The following is a 23735-nucleotide window of genomic DNA, read 5'->3' as shown; positions in this document are numbered from 1 at the left end:
GGACGAATGGTAACCCTAGTGTGTGTGTGGTATTGTTGTTGCATATATAAAACAAAGCCCCGAACATCCGGACGGTCCGATAATCTGGGCACAGGATGTTTCCCTTCCCCCATCCCTGAATGCTCTGAGGGGACGAGATTTGGGGCCAGCTCCCTGTTGCAGCAAACGGCTTCGACTCCTCTCATGCTTTAACCTCACGCCTGTCTCCCAGAATGGTTTTAGGCATGACTCTTCTGCCCCTTGCCTCCAAACTGTCCTGGTTAATAGGTGTCCCTCCTCCCCCAAAGTTGGAGCCAAGCACATTCCTCTCTTTTTGAGTTAGGGGAGCATGTAAGAGTGGAATGCATTTTTCTGGATTTGACAAAATCCAAAGACTTTCTTTGGGGAGCCGATCACTGAAATGGCTCCACTTGCCCTTGTTAGAGATCCATTCGCAAGTGGCTAGTCCTCAGGAATAGACCATCCAATGCATTTTTGGAAGAAGTGCTTTAAAACTTGTTAGTTTGCATGTTTAGTAAAATATATAATCTTTTCCAATTAAGCTACTGCTTGTGGCACTGTAGAGATGTGGAACTCCATAGTGCACCAGTGAAATATTTTCTGTATCTACTGTAATTGAATGTAAAACCTATGGGGCTATTGGAAAAAAGGTAATTGCAGACCTCCATTGTTCCAGAGGTTTGGACTTTTGTCTACACTTAAACCTCTACAGCGGCACCACTGTAACACTTCAGTGTAGACCAGGGATCGGCAACCTTTGGCATGCGGCTCACCAGGGTAAGCACCCTGGCGGGCCGGGCTGGTTTGTTTACCTGCCACGTCCGCAGGTTCGGCCGATCGCGGCTCCCACTGGCCGTGGTTCACTGCTCCAGGCCAATGGGGGCGGCGGAAAGCGGCGTGGGCCGAGGGATGGGCTGGCCGTTGCTTCCCACAGCCCCCATTGGCCTGGAGCAGCGAACTGCGGCCAGTGGGAGCCGCATTTGGCCGAACCTGCAGACGCGGCAGGTAAACCGGCCCGGCCCGCCAGGGTGCTTACGTGCTTTGGCGTGCCAAAGGTTGCTGATCCCTGGTGTAGACACTACCCATGAGTGGAGGTAATTTGCCAAGGGTGATGGGGAGGGGCTGGGGAAGGCAATGGCGGGGCTAGGGGTAATGGGGAGGGGTGCCGGATGAGGCAGCGGCGGTGCCAGGGTGCCATTTTCCCTAAGGCTAAGCCTGGCAGGGCCAGCCTTAAAGGTGAGTGCTGTGGGTGACCTCCCAGAGTGCCATGGTCAGGGGGGCTCTGTGGTCAAGAGTTGTTGCTGGAGGATGCCTTGGCAGTCACCAGGACGTTGACCGTCTCACCCCTGACAGGCGTAGCTATGCTGATGTAAGTTCCCATTGTATACCACCACTGGATTCCATGTGTTCTAAGCCTCCCCAGTCTGACTGGAGCCCAAGCACTGCCTTGGGGCCCCTGGGTACACTCATGAGGGTGAAGATCTGGCACCTCCTCCTGAGAGCTTAGACCACACAGCTCCTTGCCCAGTCCCTGGAACCAGTGCCCTTTATCCTCCTGCTGTAGCATTTGGCGATGCCTGGGAAGGGCAAGAAGGGTCACATTCCCCTCCCCAGACGCCTGGGTGGGGGCCACATTCAGCAGGGAACTGCAGCGGTAAAAGGAGCAGAACATGGGGCCGCTGGTGGTCCCACGCCAGCAGCTCCTCCGGCGTGGCTGTACCGCCCCCAGCCCTTCCATACAGCTGCGTCTCCTGTCTGGGGTCTGTACAGCCCTGCTGGAGGACAGGACTGGGCTGGGGGCGGTACAGCTGCGCCGGAGGAGATGCTGGTGTGAGGCTGCCCGGTAGCCCCACGTTCTCCTTTCGCTGCTGCTGCAGTTCCCGGCAGCAGGAGGACAGAGCCTTCTCCCCCTTCCCCGTGGGATAGGGAGGGGACAGGGAAAGCGTGCCCCCCCCCCCAGGCTGGGGGCAGGGTGGAGTCGTGGGGGGGTCATGTTCCACCCCCCTTTAGCTGGTGCCCCCCTTTGTGTCCCTCCCATGAGTCGCCCAGCCCTTCACCTCAGTTTTCCCCTTTTTTTCCTAAATAAACCAAATGAGTATTTTACAAGTTCAATAGCAACATCCCTCCTTAGGATCTGGTTTATTAACTTTTAAAGTTCAAAAAGAAACACAAAAGTCTTCCCTTCATCTTTAAGCTGGGCAGAGCCCCTAAACTCCCCTAGTATCTCAGGGTCTCCATCCCTTCCTAGGTGTAGGGTGATCATACATCCCGTTTTGGCTGGGACAGTCCCTTTTTTAAGCCCTGGTCTGGACAGCCTTTTTGGCAAAACTGGGCATTTGTCCCGTTTGCTCTTGCCAGTTGCGAATTGCTCTGAAAGACTCGCAGCCTTAATTATGACACTGGCAGACGAGGTGCCAGCTCATGCCAAGACCTCAGGCCTCACTGAACACTTACAAATGCATAGCTAGAAATTAATCTTGCTTACCTGTGTGTTAGCATTATCAAAATAAATGTTAGATGTTGAATTGTTAAGCATGTGTTCAGTGTTTTTAAAATGCTTGTAGGATGTTGCATGTATTGTTCTCACTCAGCTATACCCCATGTTATAAATTGATAGCAAGCATTTGCATTGTAAAGTAAACCTCTGTGGCTGTGTATATCATCAAACAGGGAAAAAGCCTCGTGTAATTCAAATGATGGTTTCCCCCCCACCCCCAGCAGCAGCATCGGCGTCCCCCCCTGCCGCCCCCCTGGAGGAGCAGCATCGGTGGGACCCTGGAGCGCCCTCTCTCCCCCAGGAGCAGCCGCATCTGCAGGAGCATTCCCCCCCCTCCCCTCCCAGCAGCTAAGATTTAGTTAGTGGTATTTTTAGTAAAAGTCATGGACAGGCCATGGGCTGTGACTTTTTGTTTATTGCCCATGACCTGTCCATGACTTTTACTAAAAATACCCATGACTAAATCATAGCCTTAGTCATAATTTCATTGTGTGATCCCTGGTTCTTGTTTTATTTGAAAGGGTAAATAACAGTTCTCAATTTACTTTCTCCACACCATCCATGATTTTACAGACTGCTATTATATCCCCCCTCAGTCATCTCTGATCTAAAATGAACAGTCCCAGTCTTTTTAATCTTTCCTCATATGGAAATTGTGCCAAACCCCGAACCATTTTTGTTGCCCTTCTCTGTAAATTTTCCATTTCAAATACTGTATATCTTTTTGAGATGGGGCGACCAGAACCACATGCAGTATTCAAGGTGTGGGTGTGCCATGGATTTATATAGTGGCATTATATTTTCTGTCTTATTTTCTATTCCTTTCCTAATGGTTCCTAAACTTCTGTTAGCTTTTTGACTGCCGTTGCATACAGAACAGATGTTTTCAGGGAACTATCCACAATGACACAAGATCTCTTTCTTGAGAGGTTCTAAATTAGCTGTTACCAATCATTTTGTATGTAGAATTGGGATTATTTTTCCAATATGCATTAATTTGCATTTAACACTGAATTTCATCTGCCATTTTGTTGCCCAATCACCCAGTTTTATGAGATCCCTTAACTCTTCACAGTTTGCTTAGGTCTTAATTATCTTGAGTAGTTTTGTATCATCTGCAAATTTTGCCACTTCACCGTTTGGCCCCCTTTCCAGATCATTTATGAATATGTTGAACACCATCGTCCCAGTACAAATCCTTGGGGGAGCCCGCTATTTACCACTTTCCATTGACCATTTATTCCTACCCTTTGTTTTTACTTTTGCTTAAGAGCCTTTGATGAGGGATCTTATCAAAGACTTTCTGAAAGTCCAAGTACACTTTCATCCATTGGATCACCCTTGTCCACATATTTGTTGACACCCTCCAAGAATTCTAGTAGGTCGGTGAAGCATGATTTCCCTTTACAAAAGCCATGTTTGCTCAACCCCAACATAGTTTCAACCAATTTGCCTGGTACTAAAGTTAGGTTTACTGGTCTGTAATTGCAGGATTGCCTCTGGAGCATTTTTTTAAAATCAGCATCACATTAGCTGTCATCTGGTACAGAGGCTGAATTAAAAGACAGGTTACATACCAATTAGTAGTTCTGCAATTTCATATTTGAGTTCCTTCAGAACTTCTCGGTGAATATCATCTGGTCCTAGTGACTTATTTCTGTTTAATTTATCAATTTGTTCAAAAACCTCCTCTATTGACGCCTCAGTCTGGGACAGTTCGTCAGATCTGTTACCTAAAAAGAATGGCTCAGGTGTGGGAATCTCCCTCACGTGAAGACCAATGCAAAGAATTCATCTACCTTCTCTGCATGGCCTTGTCTTCTTTTAGCACCTCCATTGTCCAGTGGCCACACTGATTGTTTGGCAGTCTTCCTGCTCCTGATACTTAAATGTTTGCTGTTAGTTTTTGTGTCTTTTGCTAGTTGCTCTTCAAGTTCTTTTTTGGCCTGCCTAATTATACTTTAACACATGATTGCCAGAGTTTATGCTCCTTTCTATTTTCCTCAGTAGGATGTGACTTCCAATTTTTAAAGGATACCTATTTTCCCCAATCACCTTTTTTACTCTACTGTTTAGCCATGGTATTGTTTTGTTCCTCTTACTTTTTTTTTTTATTTGGAGTACACATTTAGTTTGAGCCTGTATTATGGTGTTTTTAAATACTCTCCATACCGTTTGCAAGCATTTCACTCTTGTGACTGTTCCTTTTAATTTCCATGTAACTAGCTTCCTCATTTTTGTGTAGTTCCCCTTTTTGAAGTTAAATGCTACTATGGTCGGTTTCTTTGGTATTTCCCCCCAACAAGGATGTTTAAATTTAATTACATTATGGTCCCTACTATAGCAGTTCAGCTACATTCACCTCTTCGGCTAGATTCTGTGTTCCACTCGGGACTAAGTCAGGAATTGCCTCTCCCCTTGTAAGTTCTAGAATTAGCTGCTCCAAGAAAGTCATTAACGGTGTCTAGACATTTTATCTCTGTATTCTGTCCTGAGGTGACATGTACCCAGCCAATATAGGGATAGCTGAAATCCCCATTATTGGGTTTCTGTTTTTGTAGCCTCTCTAATCTCCATGAGCTTTTCACAATCACAGTCGCCATCCTGGTCACATGTTTAGTAGTCTATTCCTACTGCTATACTCTGATTATTCAAGCAGGGAATTTCTATCCATAGAGATTCTACAATAAAGTTTGATTTCTTTCATACACAGTGCTACTCCCCCACTAGTGACCTACTCTGTGATTCCCATATATTTTGTTAAATCCTGTTCATTAAACGCAAATGAGCTATTGTGTGAGATCAAGGATCAAAGACTTTAAGTGCATTCATTTATTAAGTGCGTCTTTGGTGTGAGGTCTAGAATACCAGTTGATCTGGGGTAAGTGAGTGGTCTCTTGGGACTGGAAGCAATCTGAATATTTTGTGATTTTTTTGGGGGGGATGGGTGGGGGGGTGTAAGTGACCATTTATCACAAAGTCTAGCTTGCCTGGGTGGCACGACAAACTGGAGAGGCTAAGAGGACTGTCTGTGATTCCATGGTAAGACTGTTATAGTGATCCAGAAGTTCACATTTGTTACTGGATTGGCGGAGTCTAATTATAGAACATACCACCTGCTTGGGATGTCTGCCCTGTTTTTGACAGCCTACCCTGAGGTAGGCACTCACAGTCATGAGCCATTCCATACAGCATAACAGAAATTAATAGGCAGCAGGTATAAAACAAACAGAAGGAAGTACTTCTTTCCACACAGTCAACCGATGGAACTTGTTGCCAGAGGATGTTGTGAAGGCCAAAAGTATAATTGGTCTAAAAAAAGAACTTGAAAAGTTCATGGAGGATAGATCCATCAGTGGCTATTAGCCAAGATGGTTAGGGTTGCAACCCCATGCTCTGGGTGTCCCTAAACCTCTCACTGCCAGAAGCAGGGACTGGTCAATTGGATGGTTTGCTTGATAATTGCCCTGTTCTGTGCATTTCTTCTGAAGCATCTGGCACCGGCCACTGTCGAAAGACAGGATACTGGGCTAGGTGGACCATTGGTCTGACCCAGTAGAGCCATTCTTATAATAACTTCATAATATCAACTAGAATTCATAAGTCATACATAGGTTCTCCAAAGCATCTAAGGGGCCTTTATTCCCCCCCTCTCCCCCCCGGGCCCTCTGCCCCAACGTATCACTTATTTCAACAACCATTCTTGAAACGTAGTTTTAGGAGAGTGGTGGACTCTTTACTGTCTATCTAATCCCTTTCTTGTTCAGTGCACATAGATGAATTCTTATTTGTTAACCATTATTTCTGTTAAACTAATTCAAGAACATATGTTTTAAATATGTAGCGTAAATGCATAATTTATGGCTAGCTCTTCAGCATTAGCCAAGTTTGCAGTCTGTTGAGAAGTCCTGCATGAGGACAGTTTGGCAGTGGAAGACAATACACCTCTACCCCGATATAAAGCGACCCAATATAACACAAATTCGGATATAACACGGTAAAGCAGCGCTCGGGGGGGGCCGGACTGCACGCTCCAGCGGATGAAAGCAAGTTCGATATAACATGGTTTCACCTATAACGTGGTAAGATTTTTTTGGCTCCCGAGGACAGCGTTATATTGGGGTAGAGGTGTATTAAATGTTGGATGCTTAATATTAAGATTTCAAATACCTCAATAAATTTAATTCCAGTGCACCTTATAGGCATAGGTGCCAACTTTCTCCGGCGCTGGTGGGTGCCCGTGCCCCCCCCCCCACCCCTGGCCCCGCCCTGACTCCACCCCATCCCTACCCCATCTCCAAAGTCCCCTCCCTAACTCCACCCTTCCCTGCCCCTATTAGATCCCTTCCCCAAATCCCCGCCCTGGCCCCGCCTCTTCCCCCAGCGCGCCGCGTTCCCCCTCCCTCCCTGCCCCACGAATCAGCTGTTTCGTGGTGCAAGCGCTGGGAGGGAGGGGCGGGAAGCAGGATGCGGAGGTGAGCGGGAGCTGAGCACCCACCAATTTTTTTCCGTGGGTGCTCCAGCCCCAGAGCACCCACGGAGTCAGCACCTATGCTTATAAGTATCTTTTACTGTATTTAATCATTCAGCTGCTAGTTCACTGTATATTTCTTATTTATAATAAACTTGCCCTGGTGGAGAAGGACTTATTTCCAACAGCAGTAAGACATTTTTATGCTTTTAGTAAAATGAACATATGTTTCAGTTGCTAATTTGAACTGATGTGGAGATTGTAATAAGGCATTTTATAAATAAAAAATAAACTCAAAGTCTAGGTAGAGAACTTAGAAAAATAAAGGATAATATGTCTTTTGTTTAAAAAAAAGAAAAAGAAAAAAAGCCTGAGAAGAGAAAGGGGCCTTGTGCTATGCCTTAAAAATCACCAGACTTGGGCTTCGTTAGAATAGTGGGGAAAGCAAATTCTAGAGTTGAAGGTCTTCTGCTGAGAATACCCTGTTGCTGTCTCCTCAAATCTTTGACTCTAGAGGGTATCTGCTTGAGGAGAGAGAAGGAAGAAATGACGTATGACAGTTGGTCTGTCACATAGCCAGGACCCAAGTCATACAGGATTTGGTAGATCAAAATCATTATCTTCTTGACAATTTGGCTGTATTTCTAATAACATATTCTTTGCACAGCTTTACTAGTTTTGACATAAATATCCTCTTCTAGTTTTTATCCTCTTTTAAGCAGACTGTTAATCATGTTGAGTGGGCCAAAGAATATAGTTTTTGGACTGCAGTGAGAGCAAGATGAGGCCCCATGTGGTGTGCTCAAACAAAGGACTAGGAAAAGTTGTGTAGCTTGTCAGAAACCACGCCTAAAAGTCTCATTAGCTTTTTGTTTCGGAGCCTTTCAGTATCATATAGTTGCACACTATTTGGCCTCATGGGAATATTTCTGTTGACAATCTTTCACATGTTTGGCCAGTAGATAAACATTTAATGTACCTATTATGACCATTTTCATAGATCATTTGTCATTAATTTGTCAAAAAATATAATAATGTCTTTGACTTAGTATAGGTCTGTATGTATCTACATTGAACTACACACTTCATTTTGTTTTGTGAGCATCATCTTGGTTGTAAGACTAAACTGTGCCCTGTTCTCTTTTTGCCTCCATCTTTGACTGACATTCTGAGAGGCCTTGACAAAGGGTGAACAGTGCAGAGTAACCAAGGGTCCTTAACTCTGGCAGTACAGTAGATATGGTAAAGAGGATGGCTGAGCTGCAAGAAAACAGTGCTCCTCAGTTGTCTGGTAGGTGGTGTTGAAGCAATGGGAAACCCTTAGCAGAAAAGAAGGAATAAAGACAAAAACTGTTAGAAGTTGCTCACTAAGCTAAGGGGAAGCCTTTTGATGCTGGACCTGAACAGCTCAAGGGAACTTGGTGCAGGCGTCAGAGATCCGTGATCAGGAAGAGAAGATTGAATCAGAGGAATAGGGTCCAGGAAAGTGGATCTAGGACCCTTGAAGATACTGACCAAAATCCAACAAATGCTTAGGAATGATGGACAATCCCCTGGAGTCACCACACTACAGAGCCTTTGCTGGCATGGCTATGCAGGCAGAGATCCCTAGTGGAGACATAACATATGCCGGCAAAACAAATTCTGCCAGCATAGCTACGCCACCACCTAGACGACATTACCTATACTGAATAAATTACTCTTTCATCAGCATAGTTGCGTCTATATCAAGGGTTTTGCTGCCATAGCTGTGTCAGCAAGGGGGTGTGATTTTTTTTCACACTCCTAGCTGATATAGCTATGCTGGCAAAACTTTGTCATGTAGACCAAGCCTGAGAGAGGGAATTGCATACAGGTGTTCATTTTTGCCTAGACCTGTGTCTCTCATGTGATTTGTCTATGAGTAAAGTATGATTTGTTTAGAAATTCCTCTGCAGAATCTGTGTTACGTGCTTTAACTGTCACATGGTCTTGGAGCTTATGACAGCTGGACTACAGAGTCCCTTTCCTTAGAAGTGGTACCAGATAGTCTGTGCCCAAGAAGCATACCTGAGAGGCCAAAGCTAGACACTGTGGCTGAATTCTGCCCAGACACAGAGTTGCTTAAAAGCACCTGGATTCAGTATGTAGATCCAAACACAACTTCATGGTGAGCATCTGGAAGAGAGAGTTTAGCCAAGACTGTGACAACCTCAATTAAAACATCAATAGGGTCTGAGAAATTGCTAATATAGTAGTGTAGGTAGAGAAAGATCTTTTGAATAAGGGATGTTATTAAACACAGAACACTCTAAAGTACAAGATTGTACATGGATCCATTCCCTTTCACTGAATCTTTCTGGCCTTCACTACAAGGGTATTGGTATATGTTGTTAAAAAGAGGTTTTGAAAAATAGAGATAATGAATGTGAAGGGCTGGGATTGGGGCTATAAAGGTGAGCATAGGCAGATGTAGAATCACATTTTCATATTGGTAAAGTGAACACAGATATTTTAAAAAACATTGGGAAGGGGATAATGGATTTCACTTTTTTTTAAGCAATTATGTTTCAGTTAATGATCTAAACATGGAAATAAAATCTTTTGTTGACATATTTTATCACTATTTATTAAACATTTGTATGTAGCACATTCATGTTTGTCTCTTTATATAGAGAGAATAAAAGTACAGTCCCTGTTGCAAGAATGAAGGCTAGACATGACTTGACACCTAGGTTATGATGCATAGTGAGATGACATCAGGCATGGGAAGGGAGGCTTACACAAAATAACACTGAACTTGCTTGCTTTTGTAAGGTACATATATATTTGCACATAGCCATAAAATTGTGTAAAAGGACAAATCCTTTGTCAAAACTTAGTGATGGTTATAAGTACTGTATTAATCAGTAAGAATGAAATTCATTCCGTCTGTGCCTCTCTCCTATTCACAGATCTGTCTTAACACAGAGCCAAGAACGCCCTGGCCAGTCTCTCCTTTCTGGCCAGCACAGAGCACAGCCTTGGTTCTCGGGAAGAGATGAGCCTCGCCTGCATAGTCTCTGTTCATGCTATACCAGGGGTGTGCAAACTTTTCCAGTCACACCTCCCCCGCCTTCCCATTAATGGAATCTGTCTGCGCCCCCCCCTCCCATTAATGCAGAGCCAAGTCTTCCTCAGCAGAGGAGCTTGGCCTGAAGGCAGAGCTGGAGGAGGAACTGGGGATTGGGAGGAGCTGGGACTAGAGGCGGAGCTGGTCTGGGGGCGGAGAGGGAATGGGGGCAGAGCTGAGCTAGAAGCATGGTGCTCCCTCCCTGTCCTCCATGGGGGCTGGCCCAGGCCTGGAGGCAGAGCAGGACTGGGGGCTGAATGGGGCTGGGAGAGGAGCGAGACTGGGGGCGAAGCGTGGCTGGAAGTGTGGTGCTTCCTCCCTGTCCCCTCCCCATGGGGGCTGGCTTGGGCCTCACTGCATGCCCCCCCAAAGGTTCCTCTACAGCCCCATAGGGGTATGCCCCACAGTTTGGGGAACACTGTGCTATACACTGTGTAGTTTCTGTGGAACAATGACTTTGCATGAGCCCTCTGCAAGAGGGATTTCACCCCGGGTGTTCAGATATCAAAACATAATTTACTCATATGACACTTGAATGTAGCAATTTGAGCAAAATATCTATATTAAGTTTAAATCTTGTTTTTCTTCCTGCCAGTTTGAAAAGCCTGGTGTGCGGGAAGATTGGGATTACCCTGACATGGCTAAGGAGGCAGGTAATTAATGGCCAAGATGACTTTTAGTTTTAACATTTTTTTTCTGAATTGTATTATGAGACAGGGTAAAATATACAAGAACAGGGAAGCAACCAATGAACATTCAAGACAGCAAATTTAAAACCGATGAAATGAAATACTTTTTTACGTAGCGCATAATTGACCTGTGGAACTCGCTGCCACACAGAATCAGAGCCAAGAACATAGGATTAAAAAATTAATTAGATATTTAAATAAACAATATCCTACGTAGTTGCACTAGCTAAAATTAATGTACATAAGTGATATCAACTTTCATGCATAGGCATACCAGCTGATCACTTAACAGCCAGGAGGAAGAAGCTTCTGTTGTTAAAACTATGTACTAACGAAATTTGAACTATGTGGCCCGAGAAAATGTTGGGCATACATCACAGGGCTCAAATATTTATTATATTCCAGCATTATCATCTTATCTTTAGACCTTATGCAGCCATTTTGACACTTTCATTGAAATAATTACGTATTAGACAAGATTTTCTTGTCTTAAATATACTAGAGTCTTCTACAGATTCCTGATATAACAATGAGTCGGTTAAGATACATTGTTTCCTCTTTCAAACACAGTGGGCCTTTAAGTTTGTTTCTGTAGTGCATGCGTAATACTATTTTTGTATATTGTTTACATAGATGCATACTATAATGTGCCTTTTTATTCAGAGGGATGAAGAATTTATTTTACTAGATTAGCTTCTAAATTTTTGCAGAAATCAGAGCTACATTCAATAAAAAATGAATTAGACTTCTATGGTAGAGGATGAAAAGCTAAGTTTTGTATGTTCCTCTAGACTGCAGAAATCTGTAAGAGTATTTAAGTCTGTCCCTGTGAGAATAAATAATAGATTTGCCCTTGATTTAATTTCTTTAATTGCCTCTCTATAACTTTTGTTTGGATCATTTTCTCAAAAAATATTTTATTTACTTTTTAAAAAGTTTTGACTGCTGGATATAAAAAAAAACCCTCTCTCTAGGTCAGAAGGCTTTAGCTGATGCAGGTGTTCCTTACTCAGCAGTGGAGCAGGCATGTGTGGGCTACGTTTACGGTAAGTTATGTTACCTGTTTAGGGTGTGAGTTTGCAAACACCCACTTACTTAACTTTATGCATATGAGGAGTCTCATCAGTGAGAATGAAATTTGTCCATTCCTGTACAAAACCTAACATCCACTCCTCCTTCCCCATTCCTGGATCTGCCTTAACACAGAGCCATGCTTAAAACTATGCACCTGTATAAGTCTTTGCAAGATTAGGGCCTCAGATTTTTAATGAACACAGATTCAAGCCTTAGTGACCTGTAGAGTGTCCAGTTATTTTAATCATTGGTAGGTATAGATTTCAAGGCAATGTGGTACACGTGCGAATATCCTAAGTAGCTCCCATTACAGGATCAGGTCCCTACAGTGTTACCTTTTGTGTTTGATCATCTCCGGCACCTTATGTGAGTTGTACACAATCTATACATTCTTATAATTGTTATGGTAATGTCATTCATTGCAGTAGTTTAAATGACAGTATAGTTTTGCCAGCTGGTGCCACCTCTGGAGGTTGAGAAGTTATGCTAACCTTGCCTGCAAAGCTAGAACATCACCTTTTTAGAGATCAAGTCGTTTTCTCAGGAGGCATTTCTGTTGTTCTTTCTTCCTTATCTTTTCTGTATTTTTTTTTCACAGTACTTAAAGATACATTTATAAATGTTCTTTTTTGCAGAGCACGTTTGCCCAAAATCCTGAGCTAGTTATAGAAAAAAGATTAATTATTATTTGGGCAAAGTCAGTCCTCCTTCAAGTAAATTATGGAAAGGAAATGGTATAACAGGGAAGTTCAACGGGAAGGTTAAAATTCTGAGAATTCTTTTCTTAAATCACCCAATTTTGAGTAGACAGCACAACAGACAATGATGTAACTATGTAATTAAACTACTTCTAGCAGTAACACTACCACTAAGAAGCCAAACAACATGGCAAAGCTCTCTTTAAAACAAATTAGGCCAAGAAGAGTGAATGTCAAAATACAGTCTTTCAGGGTCATTTCAAAGAGAAGGATACAGGTCAGTGAAGAGCATTTCTGTGACTTTTTTTATAGTCCTGTAAATAAGTGGCATTTTATTGACGAAATAAAGAAGAAATAAAACTAAGGTGATTAAGTTTCTTTGAGGATTTATGTTATATTTTTGTAATCATTAGAAAGTAGCCAAGAACTTTCTTAAAACGAGTAGTTAAAGATTTAAATAGAAATATTGGTCAACCTCCTACGTTGAAAAATTATTAATCATATAAGTTAACAAAGAATTTTCTAAGCATTTGTAGCAAATCAAGTACCACATATACTTGTTCATAAGCCAAATATTTTTGGTAAAAAAGTGACGCATCAAAGAGCGGGGGTCGGCTTATAAATGGGTCTACACCAAAATTTGATGATTTTAAACTCTCCGGAATCATTTAATTAAGTATTTAATACATTGTCATTTTGATTACCTGGAGCGTTCACAGGCACGCAGCTCCCATTGGCTGGGAACGGCAAACTGCGGACTGGGAGCTGAGGGGCTCTGTGCCTGTGAATGTTCCAGGTAAACCAAACGCCCAGGCCCGCTAGCGGCTTACCGTAACGGGCCAGGAGCCAAAGTTTGCCAACCCCTGAAATATAGAGTCAACTTATGAAAGGGTCATAGAGTTTTTGCTATTTTTACCTAACCATCTTGGGGGGTTGGCTTATAAACGAATGGGCTAATGAATGAGTATAGACAGTAGTTTGAGTAGTTTGTTTTGCCATTTAAGAGCAAAATGGGCATTTTGGGGTCAAGTGAATATTCACACATTTACAGCTGGAATTGAAGAAAAGGAAATATACTCCCTAGATAATCACTTTTCAGAATTTTAACCAGCCAGGAAAAGGCAAAGGTAAGCTTGAATCTGAGGAGTTAATTTCTTAGGGTGAAGGAGAGAACTGTATTTATTGTCTAGAAAGACATTTGGTAATAAATACTGCCATATTGGTATGTGCCTAAACACGTAATAGGCAAGCACATGGTCCTTCTAGCTTATTTTAATAGCAACTAATTTCAAATTTCATTTTATTTTAATACAATACTCTTTACAGAAAATTCAATCTGGCACACCACTTTAACCACCTGTCTTCCAGTAAATGTGTTTGTGATTGACCAGATACGAGCAGAAGAAAATCTGCTGGAATATTTAGGGAAATGGAGTCCATGCCCTTTGAACACAGCTCAGGTTGACTCTTAACCCCTCGTGATGCTTCGTATGTGTCTGGGAAACTAACTCCCCTAGTGTCATGAGTGTATGTATCTGGAACAGGTATTATATTGTAGACTGTTATTTGTACAACCTGGCAATAGTGACTGGACCGCTTTATAACAAGGTTAAGTGCTATCTTAGCTTACCTGTTGCTATCGGTTGAGTTGGAAAATTGTGCTCTTCAAAGATTTTAGAAGTGTCTTTTCAAGAATCAAAGTATAGCATTACCCTTATGTTGTTAGAATTTTTGCTACTATATGACTACTCTCCACTTTCTTTTAAATGTTTCATCTTTGTCTAAAGGTGACTCAACATGTGGTCAACGGGCTATCTACCACAGTTTGGGATTAACTGGCATTCCTATCATTAATGTTAACAACAACTGTTCCACTGGATCCACTGCTTTGTTCATGGCCCGGCAAGTGATCCAGGGAGGTAAGCTATGTTTGTTTAGAATTAATTAGCAGTGATGTAATATGTATGTGTGTGTGTGTGTATATATATATAATATATATATATATAATAAATTCATTAATTTTGTGAATCGCACTCTGAAACAAATGGGGATGAAAGGGAATAGTATGTTCTCCAAATTTCATAAATTACATTTATTCAGTTTCCATAAGCAGAGCTACATAAATTCTCTGCCTGCCTCCTCAGACTGGGAAGGGTGATGGGTATCATCTATTGATCAATTTTGTCATGCTCTGTGTGTGTGATCCCTCCATATGGAGTAGATTGCAGGATAGTAGCCTAATACAGTAAGCAACATTGGTTTAAGTAATCTAAAATTGTTTATGAATGTACTTTCATTTTTAAAAGTAAAACTTAATGGAAGTGCCAGCATTCAATTTTTTGTTATTCTGCATTTTCTTTACAAAATATTGACAATTTCTGTTGGAATTATTATTTGAAATTATTAATATAGGAGGCCACCGGATACTAATTTAACCATAAATTCCTTTATTAAATCCAGAGGCCAAATGGTATTTTATACAATTGTTCTAAACATGCCTAACAGCCTAAAGATAAGCAGTCACTACACCCATTACAGGAACAAAGTATTCATAAGCATGTGAGCAGTATACTTACAAATAGGCCAGACCCAGCGCACATCATCTCATCCTGGCGTGCTTTAGCATGATCAGTTAAGGTCTAACAAAGAATCTTCAGATTCCTGGCTCTTTTTATATCCTTCAGTTATCTTACTAGCTTTAGCAAAACACAGTTTGAAGCAGTTTATCCTTGCTGCTTTCCTCCCTCCAAGGCCTTTCTTTCTTATCTTCTCCCCCTGCCTTGCTTACCAGCAGAACAGTGAGAAGGTGTGTGCTTGTTTCTTTTAAGACCGTTTTTCTTTGTCTATTGCAGCTCTTTATTTTATTAGTTACCTTTTGAACTATACTTCCTTCCCACACTACAAGTAATAAGTAATACTGCACTGAAAATTCTCTTAGTTAAAAGGTGATCTTGGAAAGGAAAGCGCCTTTTTTGGTGTATAATAACTTTTTTTTTTTTTCTGCTTGTGTTTTATGCTTGAAATATCAGGTTTTGATTTTCAGTTTTACTGGAAGGACTTTTTGGAGAACTGAAACTAGTGGGATTATGGCATCATGAGAGACTGAAACCTTGAACCACTGAGAGCAGAAGGGAGTTCTAGTCAGACTGTTTAAATTTCGTTTGGTTTTGTATTGTGTTAACTTAAATAACTCAAACTCTTGACTAACACTTTAGGGAAAAACTCTTTGTGAAAGATTCTATATCTACTCCTTTTCAACTGGAGGGTGAGGGAGTTTACACTCTATTTCTCTAGTTCTTCAGGGAGTTTTATAGCACAAAAAAAGGGGAGAGGAGGACACATGATATTTGTGTTATTTCTATATTTAAAAATATTAACCGTGATTTCCTCTAAACAATTGTATTTCAGTATTTGTGGCTGAGGTGAGAACACTTGGCAATGCTAAGAAATTGATCTTTCAGAATTAAAATAATTATATGGTTTGAAATAAAGAAATCTGATCTTCTAAGGTACATTTCCTATTTGACATCAATAATTTGTGTAACCTCAATACCATTTTCATTCAAACTTGGCTCAAATTCAGAAGTGAAGAAAAAGAAGGAAAATGTACCAATTTTTGTATTTTTTTTTTTTTTTTTTGGAAATTTCATATTTATCGTACATGATCTTTAGACGTTTAGTCATATTTCAAATAACGAAAGCTTTATTTTAAGGTTTGGCAAATTGTGCTTTGGCTCTTGGCTTTGAGAAGATGGAAAGGGGGTCCCTTGAAGCTAAAGTAAGTGTCTTTAAAATATTTGCACTTTTTTTGAATGTAATCCAGGAGTACAAATGTTTAAAATGTATAAAAGACTTCCAAATCCCCATGTACACATCAATTTGTTTAAGATATCATCAGACAGATTGCTTACGGTAAATTATCTACATTTCCATCAAAATAGTTAAGGTACCTTTCACAACCATTTATTGGGAAATATAAATGTACAATGTGCAAATCTTGTATCCACAGATAAGAGATTAATTTCCCAGTAAATTTATCACTATCGGAAGACTAATGTTCAATAGTTCCTAACACCTGCGGTATGTGACCTAGATGAGTGGCTCTCAACCTTTCCAGACTACTGTACCCTTTTCAGGAGTCTGATTTGTCTTGCGTACCCTCAAGTTTCACCTCACTTAAAAACTACTTGCTTACAAAATCAAACATAAAAATACGAAAGTGCCACAGCACACTATTACTGAAAAATTGCTTACTTTCTCATTTTTACCATGTAATTATAAAATAAGTCAATTGGAATATACCATATATACTCGTTCATAAGCCAAATTTTTTTAGTAAAAAAGGGAAGCACCAGAGACGGGGGTCGGCTTATGAACGGGTATAGAGAGGGAGAGGTGGGACACAGCCCCTCCCCCCAACAGAGGGAGCAAGGAGAGGCAGCACAGCCAGCAGAGCCAGAAGGGAAGAGGCGGGGCCAGAGTCTCTCCGCTTCTGGCCACGCTGCTCTCCCCCCAGCCTCCGAAGCAGCTGTAGCTCCGGGGCTGGCAGGCTGCTGCCGTGCCGCTTGGCCCCGACCCCCAGAGCAGGCTGTGGCCACGCCGCCCGGCCTGCCAGAGCACGCTGCAGATGTGCCGCCCGGCCCAGCCCGCTGGAACATGCTGCAGCCATGTCGCCTGGTCCGGCCCGCCGGAGCATCTCCAGCCAGGCCAGAGACATCCTCCCCTGGCCCTCCCCAGATAAGGTGGGATGGGATGGGGAGAGTGTGGGGGTTCCGGGCTAGGGGTAGGGTCATGTAGGGGGTGGTCACAAGGGTTGCTCCTCTGACTCCCAGCTTCTCCCCCCGAAAAAATTTCCCCATCAGTTGCTGTCCCGGCCTGTCGGGGTAAGCAGCTGGCGTGCCGGGACACTTTGTTTACTTAGGTTTACCTCTGTGCCTGCGGACGCTCAAGGTAAACAAACCATCTCGGCCCACCAGCGGCTTATCCTGATGGCCCGGGAGCCAAAGTTTGCTGAACCCTGAATTATAGGGTCAGCTTATGAACGGGTTATAAAACTTTTTCCATTCTTACTTCTCCAACTTGTGGGGAGAGGGGGGGGGTCGGCTTATAAACGAACTGGCTTATGATCGAGTATATACGGTAAATCTTGTACTTGCATTTCAGTGTATAGTATATAGAGCAGTATAAGCAAGGGATTGTCTGTATGAAATTTTAGTTTGTACTGACTTCACTAGTGCTTTTTAAGTAGCCTGTTGTAAAACTAGGAAAATATCTAGATGAGGTGATCTATCCCCTGGAAGACCTCAGCATACCACCAGGGTTACACATACCCCTGATTAAGAACCACTGACCTAAACCAGTGTTTCTCAATGACCTATCTGTGGACTGGCGCCAGTCCCTGAGATCTCTCTGATACAGTTTAGGAAGGCAGCAAGCTGTTCCCTGGTATCAAAAAGGTTGAGAAACACCGACCTAGTCTATATTAAAAACAAAATTGAGGGGAGGTGCAGAAAATTACAAATGGTAATACTGAGGTACAGAGTGGTTAAAGTGATTTTCCTAAAATTGCACAGCAAGTTGGGGGTGGGGGTGGCGGGGAGGAGGAGAAAGAGAAGCCAAGTCTTCTGACTCCTAGTCCCATGCTGAATCCAATAGACCCAAAATGCCCTCTGGGCTTTTTTTAAGGGCTTCAATAGATCCTTTTCTCTCCCCACCTCCCATAATGCAGTTGCTGACTGTCTTCTGCTTCTCTGTCCTTTCTACCAAGTAGGCAAGTTATTGAAATTTCAAAATATCCTACCTAGGCAGAGTGCTGTCCACCTGAGCTGTTAAAAGAGAGATTCTCTTTTTCTCAAAGTCCATTATATTTTTGCAGGAATACTGTAGTTTATAAAGGAAATGGATAATTCACCTTAAACTTGCCAGTTGCTTAATTTACAACTATTTTTATTTTTAGTTCCCAGACAGGACAAATCCAATAGATAAACATATGGAAGTGATGATAAACAAATATGGCTTGTCTGCAGCTCCAGGAGCACCACAGTTGTTTGGAAATGCTGGAAAAGAACATATGGAAAAATATGGTACTGTTCAAACTTGTGAGGAAAAATCCTATTGCAGAATAAAGTATTAAAAGAAAAGTGAAAAATTTGTTTGGGTGCTTAGTTATAAACCGTTATTTCATGACTTCCTTTTCACCAGGTACAGTAACTTGCCATACCCAACATCCACAACTAATAGTGTTTGGGAAATGGGAATCTTGATCAAGGGATATTTTTAGAAAAGTAGATTCATGAGGCAGAGTTAAGCTTGTGGTGTATACTCTATGCTGTACAGTAGTTGTGATAGTAGTAAGGTTTGTGCCTGTATAGGGTATGTACTGTAAGGAGGCTTAACTTTTAATTTATTTGCTTTTGTGGTTTTGTGCTTGGTATGGATGTGTTTAGCAACATTAACAGTTTTATGACTACTTTTGTGTATTAGTCATATCTCAATTTACATTCTCAGAGTACCACCGTTGCAATTCCTTCAGCTCTCACCAACCAAAGGAATAGCAGTGCCGTAATGGCTTCCAAAACTTAGTCTCTTATTTGGCAGCACATATTCCTGCCAGACGAACTATTGGACATCTCGTATTTAAAATTTATTTCAGATGATTTATGGAAATAATTTAGAAGACAAAAGTTTCAGTGTAATTAAATTGCTGTGAAGTGGACAAATAGTAATATATGAACATATCTCTGTTCAAATTTGGCTAAAATTGATAGCTGTTAGCCTCTTTTGTATTTTCTGTGTGTCTGATAATGACAGTACAGTGCATTAGATATCTAAATTGGACATTTTATCAGCTGGAATTCAGCCAGTTTTAAATAATCTCTCATCTAGTAATTGAAACATTTACTGACCCAAACCCAGCTGTATTGCAAAGAATCCTTAATATAATGGATCTGTTATAACAGAGATTTTAGAGCTAGTGCCATAAGAATTTGAACTGAATACAGCATTCCTATCACTTGTTAATAAGTCTGTGAGAAAATATTACAGCCTCTCAGTATAACTTGACTTTTTTCTTTCAGGGACAAAACAAGAACACTTTGCAAAAATTGCATGGAAGAATCATAGCCATTCAACTAACAACCCGTGAGTGCAATATTGTACTTTGGTAATGAAAATATAGCAAGAAAACCAAATTTGAAAGAAATCATGTATTGCACAACAGTAAAACTCAAAAAAGTATAAAATAGACAAGACACTTTCCATTATATACAATGAGAACAATACTCCAATATAAATTCTCTATTCATTGCCTTACGCTTTGTAAAATTACAGTATGAAAGCAATACAGTGGGTGTAGCTATGATTAATATGTCTTCTTCCTGAGATTATGCTAAAATAAGATGTGTGTTTTTTCCTAGGTTTTCCCAGTTCCAAAAGAAGTACAGTTTAGATGAAGTGTTGCAGTCTCGCAAAATTTATGATTTTTTGACTCTTTTACAGTGCTGGTAAGAACAGGACTTTGATACTGTGTAGAAATAAATGCTGAAGCACTTTATATTAAAAAATATTTTAATTTGCCACTGGATTATAAGCAGTAGACTTTTTTCAAATGCTGTACCATCTATCTTCAGAGTATTAGATGCATTTTATAAATTAAAATTTAAATAAATAAAACAAAGTTCAGCCCATTTTGCTCTAACTTTAACTAGATAATTCTTATACTATAACTCACTAGACAAAAGTATACCTCATTTTCCCGTTTTCAAACAGTGCATTTCTGCTGCTGTTTAACAAGGTTTTTTCTTCACTGCTGCCTTTTCTGTCCACCAATGAAAGAAATTTTCCAAAGTCAGCACCATTTCTAATAGAAATTTGAGCAATATCCTCTTTTAATTGAAGAAAGCTGTTTCAATAAAAGATTTTGCTAGAAGAGTTCAGCCAACTTTTTGATGGAAAGGTCAAGGTGATGTCAGCAAACCACTTTGGAATAGTTTATGGATCTAATTTGGTTACATATCAATGACTACTGCCACGAATAGCACTCTTTTTCTGGAAAACCATTGTTAATTGTGTGCAATGAGTAAATCATTCTTTTACGTTCAATTAGCCCAACATCTGATGGAGCTGCAGCTGTGGTTTTAGCTAATGAGGAGTTTGTGAGAAAACATGGATTGGAGTCAAAAGCAGTGGAAATTGTGGCCCAAGAGATGGTCACTGATCTTGCAAGTACATTTGAGGAGAATAGTTGTATTAAGGCGGTAGGTTTAAATTTTTCTTTTCCCCTGCTCCCCACTTCTTATGCACATTGATTCTAATACTACTACAGATGTTTCCATGATAAAAATATCCAGATAGCACATGCATTGTACTTCACTATGAAGTAAAAATAAACTATATACTGTACACTTCAAAAAAAATCTTCTAGGATAAAAGATACATCCGTGGAGTAATGCTAAGAAAACAATTTTGATTTGTACGTATATAGGTATTAAGCGTAGGATTGTAAAAAGTTTAGTGTTACGCTGCACTTTTCAAATTGTTTAGAACATCAAATTAAGGAGAGAACCTAAAAATTGTGAGACAGATGCAGCAATCATTGAATAATCTGTTTGTGACTTGAACCCATGTATCTAGTTTTCCTTCTCTTCTACAGAAGGGTTATGCTAGTTTGCTTAACTTAAACCCAAAAGTAGGCCTAAACTGCAAAGTTTGGATGCAGAGCCAAGTTTTCTCAAAAGTTAGGGGTTATTTGCATCTATAGTTCTAGTATGAGTCAGTCTATTGTAATTAAGGACCAAATTCTGTCCTTTGTTGCATAGGTTAATGGAGCTGTGACAGTTTTCACCATCTGGGAATCTACCACATAATATTCAACCTCACTGATGTCAGTGGGGTTGCACAGGGGTAATTGAGGGCCAAATTTGGCCCAGTAGGTGCAAATCAAAGTAATGCATTCCAGAAAGTCTGATTTAAAAAATATTGAATATTAGCATTAAAGTCAAAGATTTGGCTGAAGATATTGAAGATTAGCATTAAAGGCTGGCAGCAGAGGTACAGATTACTAGCTAAATAGAGATTTGAGGCTAAACTTTCAACTGACATAAACATTTGCAATTCTTCTGACATCTATGGAATTGCGCCCAATTATACCAGCAGCATATCTTGCCCTTAATGACTAAATAATTTTGGCTGAGTATATTTTTACATGTAGGGAGAAGGAGTGGAGGAAGAACACAGAGGAGCCATCACTTAGACTGTTCCTACAATAAAGTTTAGAATCTCAGATTTCTTGCTGCAAAATTATGCCACATAATGGAAATCTAAGACTGCAGTACGAGGCACATTAATATTAGAATAGATTACCGTCACTTATAGGCCAGCTCACTTATAGCACATGTTCCGGTCACAACTAGCAGATGAGCATAGTCTAAAGTCTTGAACTGTGTAACTCACAATTTGTTGTTGTAGGTTGGCTATGATATGAGTAAAGAAGCTGCGAAAAGATGTTTTTCCAAAGCAGGTCTGAAACCTACAGATGTGGATGTGATTGAACTCCATGATTGTTTCTCATCTAATGAGCTCATTACTTATGAAGCTTTAGGACTTTGTCGGGAAGGTAATAACATTAATGAAGAATTTTAGTTTATTAAAATGAACAACATTAAACATGTCTTGTAACTTTGGTGTTTGTAACAAATGTTATTACTGCTTCATTGCATGAATCTGTCCTGTATGGTAAGAGCATTATTCTGTAACTTCATAAGAGTGAAGAAAAGCAAAATATTAATAAGTCATAAATAAACATATTGTAAAAACTGTAATTGGACAAATGACTCCATGTGGTAGTCTAAATGAATATCAAAAGGCAAATTAATGCATCACAGATACATGGTGCAAAAAATCATGTGGTTAGCAAGTTGCAGGGGGAGAGTTCTCTTAAAAGGAAGGGTGTGTGTGCGGGGGGGAGTTGACTCACTTTCCTCCCTCTTATTTGTGTCTCTGCTTCAGGTCCCCCTCTTTTCAGCTGCTCAAGCTCTTGTTCCCTGTTCCTAGACTTGTATTCATTTATCCTAGATTTTGCTCTGCTTCCTTCCAGCTACTGCTGTGGCCAGTTGATCTTGCTACTTCTCAACCTTCTTAACACCATTGGTGCTTCCGTGCTGCTTCCAGTGGCAGTTAGGTTGCTATGACCTAATTTTCTGGCTAGTGTGAGTAAACACAGGTTTTTTTTCAATTTTTCTTTCACACTTAATTCCCAGATGCACTTAGTCAACATTTATAGTTTTAAAAAATCCACCAACACTTAGAAAGGTATATTGAATTGGAAAATTTGGGGGCTAAAAAAATTAGAAATCTCCTAAAAGGTGTCTCCTATTCTAATATCTTAGTTTTCCATAAGTTTGCTGACTATGCATTAACATTTTGTATTTAAGGTAAGACCTTAAATTTTAATGTTGTAGTGTTTTTTTTTACTTAAGGGGTTTGAACAAGAAGCATCAAATATAGATTTAAACCAATCATACAGCAAAGTTATGTGGCTTTATTTGAAATTTAAAGATAGTTTTGCTGATCAATTGTTTCAGAAGTATTCACAGAGAATAAAGGAGGGACTCAGTCTCAGATATGATTTTTTTTTCTTGATTCCAAATACAATACATCCAGAAGCCTTTGAATAGGTCCCATACAAAGGCTCTTAAGCAAAGTAAGCAATCACAGCAGAAACGGGGGGAAGGTCCTCTCATTGGGTCAAAAACTGGTTAAAAGACAGGAAACAAAGGGTAGGAATAAATGGTCAGTTTTCACAGTGGAGAGGGGTAAATAGCAGTCTCCCTAAAGATCTATATTGTAACTAGTGCTGTTCAACATATTCATAAGTGATCTGTAAAAAGGGGTAAACAGTGAGGTGACAGTTTGCAGATGATACAAAACGACTCAAGATAGTTAAGTCCAAAGCAGACTGCGAAGAGTTACAAAGGGATCTCACTAAACTGGGTGACTAGGCAACAAAATGGCAGATGAAATTCAGTGTTGATAAATGCAAAGTAATAAACATCAGAAAACATAATTCAAACTATACATACAAAATGTTGGGTTCTAAATTAGCTGTTTACGTTCAAGAAAGAGATCTTGGAGTCCACAATGATAGTTCTCTGAAAACATCGGCTCAATGTGCAGCTGCAATCAAAAAAGCTAACAGGAAGAAAAATTAGGAAAAAAT

At 40.7% G+C, this 23735-nt stretch overlaps 1 protein-coding gene across 3 annotated transcripts in view; it reads left to right on the top strand.

The window, feature by feature from the left end:
* Nucleotides 1-9542: 9542 nt before the first annotated feature.
* Nucleotides 9543-23735, top strand: part of LOC113406559 (non-specific lipid-transfer protein) — a 39943-nt gene continuing 25750 nt past the window's right edge. For 2 of the 3 annotated variants that reach the window (XM_026651869.1, XM_029911591.1), the window contains exons 1-10: nt 9543-9764; nt 10655-10712; nt 11723-11794; nt 14308-14439; nt 16234-16298; nt 18477-18603; nt 19597-19660; nt 19936-20022; nt 20625-20775; nt 21986-22133. In XM_026651869.1, the coding sequence (XP_026507654.1) occupies nt 10697-10712; nt 11723-11794; nt 14308-14439; nt 16234-16298; nt 18477-18603; nt 19597-19660; nt 19936-20022; nt 20625-20775; nt 21986-22133 (862 nt within the window). In that variant the 5' untranslated portion in view covers nt 9543-9764; nt 10655-10696. Of the gene's footprint in view, nt 9765-9991; nt 10030-10654; nt 10713-11722; nt 11795-14307; nt 14440-16233; nt 16299-18476; nt 18604-19596; nt 19661-19935; nt 20023-20624; nt 20776-21985; nt 22134-23735 lie in introns of those variants that run through there. The other variant, XM_026651868.1, reaches the window with a different exon arrangement.

The sequence above is a fragment of the Terrapene carolina genome, unplaced genomic scaffold (genome assembly GCF_002925995.2).
Source record: "Terrapene carolina triunguis isolate 2854851 unplaced genomic scaffold, T_m_triunguis-2.0 Scaffold103, whole genome shotgun sequence".
Lineage (NCBI taxonomy): Eukaryota > Metazoa > Chordata > Testudines > Emydidae > Terrapene > Terrapene triunguis.
Note: the sequence above shows the minus strand (reverse complement) of the source record. Positions and strands in the feature narration are given on the sequence as shown.